The sequence below is a fragment of the Spinacia oleracea genome, chromosome 3 (assembly GCF_020520425.1).
Source record: "Spinacia oleracea cultivar Varoflay chromosome 3, BTI_SOV_V1, whole genome shotgun sequence".
Taxonomy (NCBI): Eukaryota; Viridiplantae; Streptophyta; class Magnoliopsida; order Caryophyllales; family Amaranthaceae; genus Spinacia; species Spinacia oleracea.
The window spans coordinates 9,671,023-9,687,040 of NC_079489.1; the positions used below are offsets into that span (position 1 = coordinate 9,671,023).

The following is a 16,018-nucleotide window of genomic DNA, read 5'->3' on the forward strand; positions in this document are numbered from 1 at the left end:
GCGCCTAGCGAGCGATCTCGCGCGCCAGCGAGCGATCTCGCGCCCCAGCGAGCGATGGCTCGCGCGCGCAGCGAGCGAGCTTGCGCGCCCAGCGAGCGATCTCGCGCGCCAGCGAACGATGTCGCGCGCGCGCGCTGCGAGCGATAGCTCGCGTGCGATGGGCGCTATGCGGAGGCTTGCGTTGGGACAGCAGCAGCTATGCTACGAGCGCATGGGCTGCGCGCACATGGCCAGCAATGGCTGTGTGCGTACGGCCCATGGGCGTGCAACGCGTAGGGTGTTTGCGTTTCGATTAGATCGTTTTGAATGTTTAATTTGAAAATTTCAGTTCACGTAATTTTAATTAATTTTAAAATTAATAATTTGAATTAATTTCTTGGATTTTAATTTTGAATATTATAATTATAATAAATGGAATTTATTCTAATTATTTTACTAAAATTAAAATCATGAATTAATTTAAATGCGACTGAAATTAAATTAAATTTTGGATTCAATTATAAATTTATATGAGCTTTAAATTTTAATTAAATTTGTATGTTTCCGGTTAGACTAGAAATACAATTTTATGTTTAAAATTAGTAAAGCATATGAATTTATTGGTTTGAGTGGGAGCGTTTTTAGTCATAAACTCTTGATTAGGTCTACAAATCCTTAAGGTTAAAACAACTCGATTAGAATTAATAAGGACTGAATAATTGGTAGATTATTGGTGACCTTGATTAATTGCTGCAAATGTTTACGTGATGCATAATGTGTTTTACTAACCAGCTATGTGGGCCATTCATGATAATGAATGGGTGAATGGTATATATTGTATATGTACTGTTTTGCAGGTTATGAAGTGACTAGTATGGCCCAAATAGGATAGAAAATATGGTCTGCGTACCATTAATTTGAATGTAATTGGTCTAAAGTACCAAAGTTATTTTTCAATTCAAATATGGTCTGCGAACCATCAAATAGTTGTAATTAGTTATAGCTTATCCTATTTGAAGAAAATGGTGCCTCCCACGGAGATTTTCAAGACGGACTTTGAAGTCAAAGCTTCAAGATGAAGTCGGGCCATACTAGATCACAAATATCTTATGCATGTTTTAAGTTATTTATTGCTTTAAATATGTCTTAAAATGCATGAGATCAAAAGCTTGATTATGTTGCATGATTAAGGATTTTAGTTCACTTAAAATCTAACCAACATAGTAAGAGCCTTAAGTTCCAAACTTAAAAATTGAGTTAAAAGGTGCCATGCCAAAATATACACTTGCTTGGATATCCTTTACATCAATCTAGTAATAGTTTTCGCTCAGCGAGGTGTTACTTATTGGTCCTAAAGGGGCAAGGTACACAAATAATTGTGAGTACATGTTAGTTTTGGTGAAACTCAACGATATAAGTAAGGAGTCCTTTTATGTCGTGGCAAATTCGATAGGTTTACCTAATAAGTTCTTAGACGTACCTATCAACCAAGAATAGTTTCTAGACTATTAGCAAAAGGCTTTTGCTTACCTAAGATGTTCTAGGATTAAGTCGACAAACTGTGCTTAGTTCTTCAATGATTTTAGGATCTTGGAATCATTTTATTCACACCTGCCGGAACACATAAATTGAATAAAATGCTTAATAAACATTGAATTATGCATGTATGCTAGAATTTAAGTTTATTAAGAGAAACTGTGAATGGTTATTTATTTGTTTATTCTTTTCAATTTTAGTTTTTAATATGGCAAACAACAATTCATTCAACATTCGATCAATTCTCGAAAAGGAGAAGTTGAACGGGAAAAACTTCCTTGACTGGCAAAGGAACTTGCAAATAGTTCTTATGCAGGAAGAAAAGGAGTATGTCCTAGATGAGGCGATGCCCGAAGCTCCAGGCGACGGGATCACTCAGGCAGCCCTCAATCGTTGGATTGATGCCAACAAGGATGTGAAATGTCTAATGCTCGCCACTATGAGTGCGGATCTGCAGAAAACGTTCATCAACTCAGATGCTTTCACAATCATCAGTGAGTTGAAGAACATGTTCCAAGATCTGGCTCGAGTCGAAAGATTCGAGACTCATAGGCAAATTCTTGAGACCAAGCTTAAGAAAGGCGAGCCCGTAAGTCCACATGTTCTCAAAATGATTGGACTCATTGAGAATATGAGTCGGCTGGATCAGCAATTTTCTCAGGAAATGGCTATAGACACCATCCTCCATTCTCTTCATAGCGGGTATGATCAGTTCAAACTGAACTACAGTATGAATAGTCTGGACAAAACGCTCACTGAGCTTCACGGTATGCTGAAGACCGCTGAAAAGACGCTCAAAAGTGATAAGCAGGATGTGCTTATGGTGCGTGGGGGCAAGTTCAAGAAATCTGGAAAGAAGAGGAATGCTAAGAAAGGTGGCAACAAGGCCAGCCCAACTAAGCAAACTGGCGCCAAATCTGCAAAGAGGAAGGTCAGTCAACCCACTTCTGAATCCGAATGCTTCTACTGCAAAAAGAAGGGGCATTGGAAGAGAGATTGCTTGAAGCTAAAGGAAGATCAGAAGAACGGAACAGTCGTTCCATCTTCAGGTATTTTCGTTATAGACTGTATACTTGCTAATTCAACTTCTTGGGTATTAGATACAGGTTGTGGCTCACACTTATGTTCCAATCCACAGGGACTAAGAAGAAGTAGAAAGTTAAGCAAGGGAGAAGTCGACCTACGAGTGGGAAATGGAGCACGGATTGCTGCATTAGCTGTAGGAACTTACTATTTGTCGTTGCCCTCCGGGCTAGTTTTGGAACTGGAAGAATGTTTCCATGTTCCAAGTCTTACTAAAAACATCATTTCAGTTTCTTGCTTAGATGCTAAGGGATTTTCCTTTATAATAAAAGACAATAGTTGTTCGTTTTATTTTAAAGAGATGTTTTATGGATCTGCTAGATTAGTCAATGGACTTTATTTATTAGATCACGACAAACAAGTATATAACATAAATACCAAAAAGGCCAAAAAGGATGATTCAGATCTCACCTATCTGTGGCATTGTCGATTAGGCCATATAAACTTGAAACGCTTAGAAAGACTTCAAAGGGAAGGAATTCTAGAACCATTTGACTTAGAGGATTATGGTAAATGCGAATCATGTTTACTTGGCAAAATGACAAAGCAACCTTTCTCTAAAGTTGGAGAAAGAGCAAATGAACTATTGGGTTTAATCCATACAGATGTATGTGGACCAATGAGTACAAATGCTAGAGGTGGTTTCAGCTACTTTATCACTTTCACTGATGACTTCAGTAGGTATGGTTATGTCTACCTAATGAAGCATAAGTCTGAATCCTTTGACAAATTCAAGGAATTTCAGAGTGAAGTAGAGAATCAATTAGGCAAGAAGATTAAGGCACTGCGGTCTGATAGAGGCGGTGAATATCTGAGCTATGAATTTGATGACCATCTGAAAGAATGTGGAATTCTATCAGAATTGACTCCTCCTGGAACACCACAATGGAACGGTGTGTCAGAACGGAGGAACAGAACCTTGCTAGACATGGTCAGGTCAATGATGGGTCAGGCCGAACTTCCATTAGAATTTTGGGGACATGCACTAAATACAGCTGCACTCACTATAAATAGAGCTCCGTCTAAAGCTGTCGAAAAGACTCCATACGAATTATGGTTTGGAAAGCCTCCAAATGTGTCTTTTCTTAAGATTTGGGGATGTGAAGTATACGTCAAACGATTAATTTCAGACAAACTTCATCCAAAATCTGACAAATGTATCCTTGTGGGCTATCCAAAGGAAACAAAGGGGTATTACTTCTACAATACATCTGAGAACAAAGTGTTTGTTGCTCGAGATGGTGTCTTTTTGGAGAAGGATCACATTTCCAAAATGACAAGTGGGAGAAAAGTAGACCTCGAAGAAATTCGAGTCGAACAACAAACTCTAGAGAATGCTCAAGATGACATTCAGGATGAAACTCAGAGATCTTTAGAAGAATCTGGTGAGAATCATGGTCAATCTAGAAATGTTACCCCGCGTAGATCGCAAAGATATAGATCTCAACCGGAAAGGTACTTAGGTATTTTGACGAACGAGAGCTATGACGTTCTATTACTTGAAAGTGATAAACCTGCGACTTACAAGCAAGCTATGACGAGCCCTAGCTCCAAGCAATGGCAAGAAGCCATGCAATCTGAATTAGACTCCATGTCTGAAAACCAAGTATGGGATTTGGTCGATTTGCCAGATGGCTACCAAGCCATTGGAAGCAAATGGGTTTTCAAACTGAAAAAGGACAAGGATGGGAAACTTGAAGTTTTCAAAGCTAGATTGGTTGCAAAAGGTTACAGGCAAGTCCACGGTGTGGATTACGATGAAACCTTTTCACCAGTTGCAATGCTAAAGTCTATTCGAATAATGTTAGCAATCGCTGCATATTACGATTACGAAATATGGCAGATGGATGTCAAAACTGCTTTCTTAAACGGCGTTTTAACAGAAACTGTGTTTATGACACAGCCTGAAGGTTTTGAGGATCCAAAGAATGCTAAAAAGGTATGCAAGCTAAAGAAATCAATCTACGGATTGAAGCAGGCATCCAGGAGCTGGAATATACGTTTTGATGAAGCAGTCAGTGACTTTGGTTTCATCAAGAACGCAGACGAATCTTGTGTATACAAGAAGGTCAGTGGGAGCAAAATTGCTTTCCTAGTATTATATGTCGACGACATATTGCTTATCGGAAATGACATTCCTATGTTGAACTCTGTCAAGATTTGGCTTGGGAAATGTTTTTCGATGAAGGATCTAGGAGAAGCACAGTACATATTGGGCATCAAGATTTACAGAGATAGATCTAAAAAGATGATTGGACTTAGTCAAAGCACTTATATCAATAAGGTGCTTGATAGGTTCAAGATGGCGGACTCCAAGCGAGGCTACCTACCCATGTCTCATGGAATGACTCTAAGCAAGACTCAGTGCCCAAAAACACTTGATGAGCGTAGACGAATGAATGGGATTCCATATGCATCATTGATTGGTTCAATAATGTATGCTATGATATGTACACGCCCGGATGTTGCGTACGCACTCAGTGCTACGAGCAGATACCAGTCAGACCCAGGAGAGGCGCATTGGACTGCTGCCAAGAACATTCTGAAGTACCTGAAAAGGCACAAAGATGACTTCCTGGTCTATGGTGGAGATGATGAATTAATTGTTAAAGGCTATACGGACGCAAGTTTCCAAACCGACAAAGATGATTTCAGATCACAGTCTGGGTTTGTCTTCTGCCTCAACGGAGGAGCAGTAAGCTGGAAAAGTGCTAAGCAAAGCACCATTGCGGATTCTACAACTGAAGCGGAGTACATTGCTGCACATGAAGCAGCAAAGGAAGCTATATGGCTAAGGAAGTTCATAGGAGAACTTGGTGTAGTCCCCTCCATTAAAGGACCAATAGCCCTGTATTGTGATAATAACGGAGCTATTGCACAGGCAAAAGAGCCTAGACACCACCAGAGAGTCAAGCATGTACTTCGTAGATTTCACCTTCTACGAGAGTTCGTTGAAAGAAAAGAAGTCGAGATAAGCAAAATTGGAACTGATGACAACATATCAGATCCATTAACTAAACCTCTGCCGCAAGCGAAGCACAACTCGCACACTGCAGCTATGGGAATCAAGCATATTGGAGAATGGCTTTGATGTCTCTGTTTAATGTTTTAAAGTTTTAGAGTTTAAATCTTTGTAAAACATTATTGGTTAATCATTCACAATAAATGAAAGGAATTCATTTTTCCATTTAATTCGTGGTTTATTAAATGATGAGTCCCTTCAACTTGACGATATATTCAAGATAGACTGTCAGGACCAGTCCTGTGACTAAGAAATGTCTATCAAGTGAACTTGAATGTCAAAGGTTGAAAATGGTCCCTAATCGGAGTTTTCTATAAAATTGGACGCATAGAAAACGTTAGACGATTAGAATGCAAGATGACTAGTAGTTCTGTTTCTTGAACTATGTGGACATGGCAATGTCATAATCATTTGCATAGATACTTACTTTGGGAAGACTAGTATCGGACAAGACCTATGAAACTTTACTGTAAGAGATGAAAGTCTGTCATAAGTAAATTTCATTAAATTATTAGACACTAAATCCTCAATACCTGAGTGATTTGAGATTACTTGTTTGAGAACTGGTTACTTTGACGTTGACCAACCGTCGCACCGTAAAAGGAGGCTATAAAGGCAACGCTCAGGTAATCACCTATCAAACGAAGTCTAATCTCAAGATCGCAAGATTAGGATTGTCCTCCCATAAATCGGGATGAGATGCTTAAAAGTTGTACAAGGCCACTCGGAGAGCTAGAAACTGTGAAATGCATGGCCGTGCTCGGATGAATCATAGGCTATGATTATCTGTTTATTTGATCAGTTGAACTCTGAAACCGAGGAACACCTCTGGACATAATAAGGATGACAACTCTTACCTTATGTTCAAGAGCAAGCATCGAGCGACAAAGGAATTAGGAAATGCACACTTGTCCCTAAGGACAAGTGGGAGACTGAAGGAAATAATGCCCTTGGTCCAAGTATGCATTCTATGTTAAGTCTAATAAATGCGGTTCAGTATTAATTAACAAGTTAATAATTCAGTGAGATCAAGTGAGCTGAATGCCTAGCTAGAGGCCGCTTCAGTTCAAGTGGAATTAATGATATTAATCCACAGCTTACTCTTGACTGAACCCGTAGGGTCACACAAATAGTACGTAAACGGATCAAGTATTTAATGGCATTAAATACTCCATCTATGAATATTCGGAACCGACGGATCTTGGTTTCAGTGGGAGCTAAGATCGTCACAGGCAAGAAATGAATACTCCGGAAACGATGATATTGCCGGAAACGGAAATATGGATCGTATCGGAAATATGAATATTATCCAAGTCGTAGATGTTGCCGGAAACGGAAACATGGTACGTATCGGAAAATATTATTGGAAATGGAAATATTACCAGAATCGGAAATATTGCCGGAAACGGAAATATTGTCAGAATCGGAAATATTGCCGGAATCGGAAAATAATTCCGGAAACGGAAATATTAAATATTTGTTCGAAACGGAAATTAATTCCGGAATCGGAAATATTAAATATTGTTCGTATCGGAAATAGATTCCGGAAATGGAAATTTAATCGGAAGCGTATCGTATGAATTAGCATCGGACGAGGCCTGCCGGACGAAGGCCCAGCACGAAGCCAGGCCGTCGCCCAGCAAGCACGCACGCCACAAGCCCAGCGCGCGCCAAGGCCACGGATGCGTGGGCCTTGCTGCGTGGGCTGCAGCTCGCACGCATGGGCAGTCCTTGTGGCTGCCGTGTGTGTGTGAGTTTGTGCTCATGCGTGATTCCTGAATCTGCAAGAGTCAGTGTATGATTAAATGTCTATTCCTAATTGGATAAATTAATTAAATAGAATTCATGTAGGATTCTAATTCCAATTAATTCGCATCCTACTAGGATTACGATTCCTTTTCCATAACTCTATAAATAAAGGCCTAGGGGTCATAATTTATATACAAGTTTCAAAGTATTCAAAAGTGAGTTTTTTGAGAGAAAATTAAAACACATCTTGCTCATAAAAGTGCCGAATTTTCTAGTACCTTAAGGGCGATTCTAGTTGGTCAATCTTAAGGCGGATCCGGACGTGCTGTGGACTATCTACGGAGGGACGACACTTGGAGTCCTAAAAGACTTGTTCTTGTTCGGTTCGGGCGCAGCTAGGGAGGGCACGCAACAAAGAGTATGCATCTAATTATGCTATATGATTATGTGTAAATAATATGATTCCTGGGTTAATGGTTGTTTCCGCATGATTTATGTAAATGTCATATGTATCATAACCTAACAGGTACTACCAATGGACCAAGCTAGATACTATCTTGGTTTTTGGATAAATATTTAGATAATACGCAACTATCAAGTACTACTTCCGTTTCGAAATAATAGAAATAATTTGACCTTTTACCCTATTTACATTTTTTAATTTTACCATCATTTGTGATTTACGGGTAAGAAAAAAGATAGTCGTGTGGGGTCTTATTTGATTCGTCTCGATGTGTATATTCGGAATATCAACTTTTTATAATTTTTGCGCATACAAAACTAGAGATATTTATGTCCAAACATTTACATCGGCAATCGTGAAAAGGTAAACTGTCTCCATTATTTCGAAGCGGAGGGAGTACTCCCCTGTTTGTCTCACAAGTGTTCCTTACTTTTCATTATTCGCGGTCTGTAATGCACTACTTTTAACATTAATAATGTTAATTTCGCATTAGTTGTAATTATAAAAATTTGATATTTAGAAAATTTACATTCAACGAAATCCAATAACATTTTATAAAGTTAATATTTTATCGGTTATGTATACTATTAATTGCAGTTAAAGTTAAGTTTTTAAAACTTTGAACATATGAATCGAAAACATGAGATTATTATAGAACGGAGGAAAGCACTCTATCAAGTATTTCCTCCGCTTCTTTATACTTGAACGGAGATCCTACAAATTATTATTTTTAACAAACTTACTTTTGGCAATGATAGGGTGCAAAAAAAAAACAAAGTGTTACAAATTTACTTTTAGGTGATGTTTGGTTGCAAGTAAATAGAGGGAGAAGTTTGAGTTCCTAGGAATTGCATATATATCAAGTTATTTGGTTGGCATGAAATGGGTGAAATGAAGGAATTGGAACTTTCTTGGGAAGTTGTAATTCCCATGTAACATGGGAAGTGACTTACCTACCCTCCCCTTGGTAAGTCACATTTCCCATGCCATTTCCCATAAATTACAAATGCCCAAGTTCAACCAAATATCATCAAGCTACTTCCTAAAAAGTTAACTAAGGAATTAACTTCCCATAAAATGAAACTTTCCATGAAAAGTTACTATCCAAGTCAACCAAACATCACCTTAGTGATGAGATCCTACAAATTAATACTTTTGGCATGTAGCAAAAGATTTTTAATCAAAATTCGCTATAGTTTCGGATTTGAATCCTCCGTTGCACGATTTTAGAAACGGAGAACTTGGGTTTTTTTTTTGAGTTAGACATTTTTTCTTTGGTTAAAAACGGAAACCGTATTCCGAATCATGTACTACGCAACAATTAGTTTTAGGCATTTAGCGATTCCGTAATCAAACCGTTTTGTCCAAGGGAATCTAATGATTTTGTCCAATGAAATATAAGATTTCTAATTTATTTTTGATGAATTAAAAAAATTGAGTGCCACGTGGATAATTAATTAGTTGCCCCATAGATATTTTAATTCATTAATTTATTACTATATACTAAAAGAGACACCAGGAATGACACGTGTCAATTTCTGGTGCGATTTTTTCCGCCAAAAACCACTTTTCCAAAAAAGAGTATTTGTTTTATTTTATTTTTAGTCTATACCTTTTTATAAACTATTTATGTATGAAAAAAAATTTAATTATAAATTATGGCAATAATAGATACGACGTAATAATAATTATTCTAAATTGGTAATATTTTGCTCAAATCTCCATATTAATAATGGAAAATATATCACTCGATATTTTGGTCATATTACCATATTAGCATTTTAAATATGCATATTAGATGAATAAATTTAAATGAGTATATTAAAAATGTTATAACTATGCAGTAGAAGAATGATCAAAATCCGTGCGTGTACGAGATCTAATCTAGTTACTAATATATACAACTCCATCCAAAATCAAACACTCTAATAATTTAAAAATAATCTAAAATAAAATTCATCCAAAATCAAACACTAATCTAAAATAAAATTCATTCCAAAATTAAACACTAATCGAAATATAAAGGAGTCATATTTGCTGAATTATTAGAGCGCCACGTAGGAAAGCTAATGATTTCGGCCAATAAAATACAAGATTTCTAATTTATTTTTGAATTAAAAAAATTGAGTACCACGTGGATAATTAATTAGGTGCCACATAGATATTTTAATTACTAAATTACTAATAGATACAATCATACAACTCCATCCCAAATCAAACACTCTAATAAATGAAAAAATAAATCTAAAATAAATTTCATCCAAAATCAAACACTAATCTAAAATAAAATTCATTCTAAAATCAAACACTAATCCAATAATAGAGCGCCACGTAGAAAATCTAATGGTTTCGGCCAATGTAAAATAATATTTCAAAATTATTTTTGAATTAAAAAATTCGGGTGCCACGTAGATATTTTTATTGATTAATTACTAATATTATGCATATACAACTTTATCCAAAAATAAACAATCTAATAACTAAAAAATAAATCTAAAATGAAATTCAATCCAAAATCAAAAACCTAATCTAATATAATATTAATATATAAAATATACCAGTTGATATATGTAGGAGTTTTATTTTAATTTAACAATTTAATAGAATCCGTGCAACGCACGGGCTATAGTTTTCTCAAAATCTGGCAAATTTTTTACTACTACATATTGTTTTTGAACCATTTATTTGTTACACGTTATTTTTTAATTAATTACTTGAATGGATACGAAATACTCACTCATGATTGATTTTTATAATTCCTATAACTTTTTGTAATATTTTTCATAAATATCCTTTAAAATAAATAAAATTCGAAAGTATCATAAAAAATATCCTCATTTTTTTTGCAAAAGTTATCAAACTTATTTCTTATTTTTTCCATCCTATTTTTAAGCAAATTATTCAGCACCATGCTATAACTATTCATTCCCAAATCCCAATTACTTTTTTGTTGGTATTATGAAGAAACATAATAAGAGACGAAAGGAGTAGCGCTACTAAATACACTACAAGAAAACGCGTTAATACCAACGATCTAAAATGGTAGGTACTAAATTTATCGACCGTTAACACTCGGTGAAATCGGACTATAATCACTTGTTTTGTTGTAGTGATATTTTCTATATACTTCAATTTCACAAGTCAAATTCTATTTTATTTTGTTAAATTTTACTTTTACTTAATAGTATTGTCGAGTTCAAATAATTTAGTAGTTTATGTATGTTGCATGGCCCCTAAACAAGCTAGTTAATTCTAATAAAGAAATCAAGGGTTGTAAGAAAAACTATGAAATTGAAGCTAAAATGGAAAATTAATGTTAGGCATGAGGATTGAACTTACGACAATTCATATCTAAACAAAGCTTTAAATGCAATATACCAAGTACCACCACTCCACCAGTCTACAAAATTATTTTTGATATTAAATCATAGTAATAACATTTTAAAAAGGGTAAACATTTGTCTAAACCTTGTCCTTAATAGATCCGGCCTAAAACAAAGCACCAGGGATAATTCTGATCTTGAGTATATCATAGTGAAAAAAACTAATTCACATACTCCCTTCGTTTCGGAAATATTACATCATAATTGACTTTTACCCCTCTTACTATTATTTTGACTATTAATATGTTAAGTTATGTGCAAGTAAAAATTATTAAAAAATTTAGAAATATATATCGATACGAATTTAACATGACCCCACATTAATAAAATTAACTCACGTACAAATCACAAAAAATGACCAAAGTCATAGTATAAATAGTGTAAAAAATAAATGGTGCGATATTTTCGAAACGTATGAAATATTTTTTGTTTAATATCCTTCTCCACAAACAAAGGATACGGAGCAGCAGTCATTTTCAGCAAGAAAATAATTGAAACGCGTGGCTAGGTCGGCCAAATAAAAACGGTACTACATAGAATAATTATTGCCTGACTCATCGAGTAATAGATACGGATATCTTTTTCATACAATAATAACTCGTGACCGGTTGGTTAACTGAACCCGGTTTTGCATACCCCTAAGTCCGTAACTCGTTCTATATAAATGTGATAGAATAAGCACATGAACAGTAAGCAACAAATAAAAAAATAACATAAAACTAAAGAAATGGGTGAACTTCCAAGGTTCATAGTGCTGGGTAGACCAACAGGAGGAGTAACTTACTTGCGGTATGTGGTTGAAAGAGGAGCACAACATAGGAGGCTACATCTCTCGAGTCCGGAGGTACGTAACGATAGTAGCTTAGGTGAAAGGAAATTTTACTTAGTTTTTGTTAAATTCAAATCTGTTTGTAGGCGCAATTTGGATTATACACCCTACAATGTTTATTGTGCATCCCGTTGAACATTCATTGAAAATCTAATGAACATGGAGAATGATTTCAATGTACATGTACTAGTGAAATATTTAAACTATATGTTCTATGAATTTAAACTATATGTTCTTTGGGTATAACAATATGTTCTTTGTATTTGAACTACTCCGTATATGTTCATTAAAAAAACAGGGTGCACAGTGAGTCAGTAAGCATTGTGCACCCCGATGCATAAACTATATTTTGGTTTGTAGGTGTTGTATAACTTTTTAACAATGAATTAATTTCGTTTTAAAAAAAAAAACAGGTAATTAGCGAACGGAATTTTACCAAGTTAGAAGTGGTTAGGGCACCACCAACTATTGGGCGGGACATGGTACACATAAGAAGCTGCTACAACAACAAGTTCCTTGTGCTGGAGTCCGAGGGAAGTAATGTTTTTGTGGCCGAAGCAGACGAGCCGGAGGTAGACCGTTCCATATGGTCATGCACATTGTTTAGGGTTACTTACGTCAACAATCGCCTAAGCCTTTTGCTCCAATCCTCAAATGCTCAGCATAGTGTTCAAGTCCTTTCAAATAGTTCCCTTGGCATTGGTAACATAAACTTTAACACTACTCATTTTGCATGTACTGACGTACATACTACACCGTTTCAAAATGATATGACTATTTACATAAATATTAAGATAAAATAGGATAAATGTGTAAAAATGTAGTTAAATATAATAAGAAATGAATAAAATAACGTAGATGTGTAAAAAGGTGGATTGTGTAAGAAAAAATAAATAAATAAATTAAGAGAAAGTGGATGGAAAGATGTAAATATTGTGGGTTAAGATAGTAATTTTTCATTTCAAAAATAGACAAAACACAATGTAAATAACGTTATAAAACGGACTAAAACGAAAAATGTAAATATCTGGAAAGGTTCATGACCTAATCAAGTATATATGTGACATGTGAAACGCTCTTATCCATTGCAAACATGCCACGGGATCTTTAAGCCAAAAACATAACTACATAGTACGTTACAATTATAAAAAATGTAAGGGATATAATTTGAACTTGAGACGAACAAGAACTTAGTTAGATGTCTTATCATCTTAAACATCTATTCATTGTGTTTTATAATAATTTTTGAATGAATCTGTCCACACTAAATTTATTGTAGACCATGCATAAAAAAAGTCAACAACTTGACTCTAATTTACTTTGACATGTTTATAAGAATTATTGGGCGTCGTTAGTACATGTTGTGCTTGAATAAATGTGATTTTAAGTCACGGTTTTCTTTTAAAAACAAAAATTTACTTTGATTTAAAAATGATTACTATATCTAAAAAAGTTGGTATTTAATTTATTATAGTCACTATGCATGTTAACAAGTAAATTGTTACTTTAGGTCCACAATAATATTATTGTGGACCAAGTACACACAAGAATAATGATGTGTTTTAATAGTTCACTAATGTGTATTTAAGTTATATCGCGTGAGTGTTTTATTAATTGTACTAATTCTTTCATTTATTTTTATGATCAATATTGTTAAATTCCATTAGAGCAACTAAAAAATTTCATCTCATTTCTTTAAGAAAATAAAACCTTGGAAGCCCAGTACAATAATATAGGTTTTAGATTTGAATCTGTTTTCTTTACTTGTAATTTGTACTTCCCCTATTTTTTTTTTTTTTTTGTAATTGCATCACTTTAATTTTGACACTATTTATGTACTAAGTTTGACTTTAATTTTTTACCCATATATAATAATCAAATATTATTATATAAAATTTTGTCATATTAGTTACAATTCATATTTTCATAATTCCAACTTTATCATTTTTACAAATAAAAAAATTAGAGAAATTTAGTGGTAAAATGAAGTGTTCCGGTCTAAATGATTGAATTTCTTTTGAAAAATGTTTTTTTTTTCTTTTGGCTTAATTGCCCAAAAAAAAAGTTTACTTAGGGTCGTACTCTTTCCATATTAATCTGATATAGTTGAATCATATGAAGCAGTTCGAAACTCACCATTTGCATACTGGTTCGACGTTACAAACATGAGCACTTTGGCAATCTTGCCTGAGTACATAGCATTCAAAGGGGACAACAACAGGTACTTGAACTCACGCCATATCCGGACCCAAAATAGGCTCAAGTACGAATCCACCAACCTATTGGATACCGGGGTGCACCACCAGACTCAAACCCTACGAAACGGCAACGTCCGTTTCAGGTCCATCCATTTCGGTAGATTCTGGAGGAAGTCGAACCCGGAATGGATATTTGGTGACTCCGATGATAGAACAGGCAGTGATATAAACACAGTTTTCCGCCCAATAAAGTTAGATGGTAATAAAATTTCTCTCCTTAATCTTGGTAACAATAGGTACTGTATGAGGAGGGTCCAAGGCGGCCAACCTAAACTGGTCGATACCCTAACTGCATCCTCCTCAACCGTGGGCCCGTTGACGGTGATGGAGGTGGAGGAGGCGGTTCGACAACGAGAGATTTACAACATCCATTACAACATGGATGAATCTCGTGTCTACAATGTTGCACCGTTCGAAAGCGGGAATGTAACACAGGACACGTACAACCTTACACCACTACCCGTTGTTAAGAGGGTTGGTTTTAAATACACACAGGTAACAAGAGAGACTTTTAACTCGTCTCATTCTTGGAAAGTGGCTTATAATTCAAAGATAAAGGTTACGGTGATTCCCAAGTTTGTAGAAGGTGAGGCTACATTAGAGGCATCGTATGATGGAAAAGTAGAGTGGTCAGAGTTGAATGAAACAATTATAACACAAACTAAGGACTTGTTTATCCCTGTACCACCCATGACTAAAAGTATAGTGACTTTGATCCTAGGAAGGGGGTCCGTTGACGTCCCGTTCTCCTACGAACAACGTGACATCCTTCCTAACGGTAGAGAAGTTCACAAACACATGGAGGACGGCCTTTTTAGTGGTCTTAATACCGAGGTTTTTACCCATACAGTTAGAGAAATAAGCCTCTCTACTTTGTCGGAGTCGGAGTTGGAAGAGGCGAGAAGGTTGTCGGTGGTGGACGAAGAGGCGGCGGCACCAGCCTTGTCGTCGAAGCTTTGATGGATACAAGCTAGCTAGATAGCAACTCTTTGCTTGATCGAGATGCTAGTCAAAATGTTGTTTTACCCAACAATGTCCCAAGTAAAATTTCCTTTTTTTTCAATAATGTAGTAATGCATGTGCTGCTTACTACACTACGCGTAAAAGTACAGGAAAGTATTAGGAGACCCTCCTCACGAGGGAAGCTTTTAGCGCAAATGGTGTACTTTGTATGTGATTTTTTATATTACTGTATGCTTGTATGAATGTTGTACGTACCCAGCTTGTTTCGATGGTACAATTTAATCTATGTTGCTTTAATTTGATTGAACTATTCACCTACATATTGTAATTTGTCACTTTTGTATTATTGTATGTCTTTTCCTTTCATCCCTAATGTATGTCTTTGTACTATGTATACATTACTACGTATACATTACGTACTCTATTATAGGTAAATGGATCGATAGTCGCATTAGACTTAAACCATAACTAGCTACTACCTCCGTTTCAAAATGATATTTAACACTTTTCGTTTAATCCGTTTCATAATGTTCTTTTCACTTTATTTTATTTTATTTTATTTTTAGACATGAAAATTTACTAACTTACCCTCTTACCCACAATAATTACAATTTTTCACTCGTTTTTTCTTACACCAACCCACATTTTTACACATTTATCTTATTTTATCCATATTTTATTATATTCAACCACTTTATTAGTTTTTTCTTAATATTTGTGCAAATAATAATCGTAATTTTTTTTTATGAAACA

The 16,018-nt window shown here is 35.5% G+C and overlaps 1 protein-coding gene across 2 annotated transcripts; it reads left to right on the plus strand.

Annotated features, from left to right (window-relative positions):
* The first annotated feature begins 11,893 nt into the window (after positions 1-11,893).
* On the plus strand, positions 11,894-15,583 carry LOC110801386 (uncharacterized). 2 transcript variants are annotated; one of them, XM_022006736.2, is made up of 3 exons: positions 11,894-12,059; positions 12,458-12,746; positions 14,166-15,583. In XM_022006736.2, exons 1-3 carry the CDS (start codon positions 11,943-11,945, stop codon positions 15,260-15,262), a joined length of 1,503 nt encoding a protein of 500 aa, XP_021862428.1. In that variant the 5' UTR covers positions 11,894-11,942; the 3' UTR covers positions 15,263-15,583. The 2 variants fall into 2 exon arrangements, with proteins under 2 accessions (XP_021862428.1, XP_021862429.1); XM_022006737.2 differs by having other exon boundaries at positions 14,169-15,583.
* Positions 15,584-16,018: the final 435 nt, after the last annotated feature.

Coding starts and splice junctions, on each gene's coding strand:
- LOC110801386 (XM_022006736.2), top strand. CDS start 11,943: ATGGGTGAACTTCCAAGGTTCATAGTGCTGGGTAGACCAACAGGAGGA. Junction 12,060..12,457: donor TACATCTCTCGAGTCCGGAG/GTACGTAACGAT, acceptor AAAAAAAAACAG/GTAATTAGCGAACGGAATTT. Junction 12,747..14,165: donor AAATAGTTCCCTTGGCATTG/GTAACATAAACT, acceptor AATCATATGAAG/CAGTTCGAAACTCACCATTT.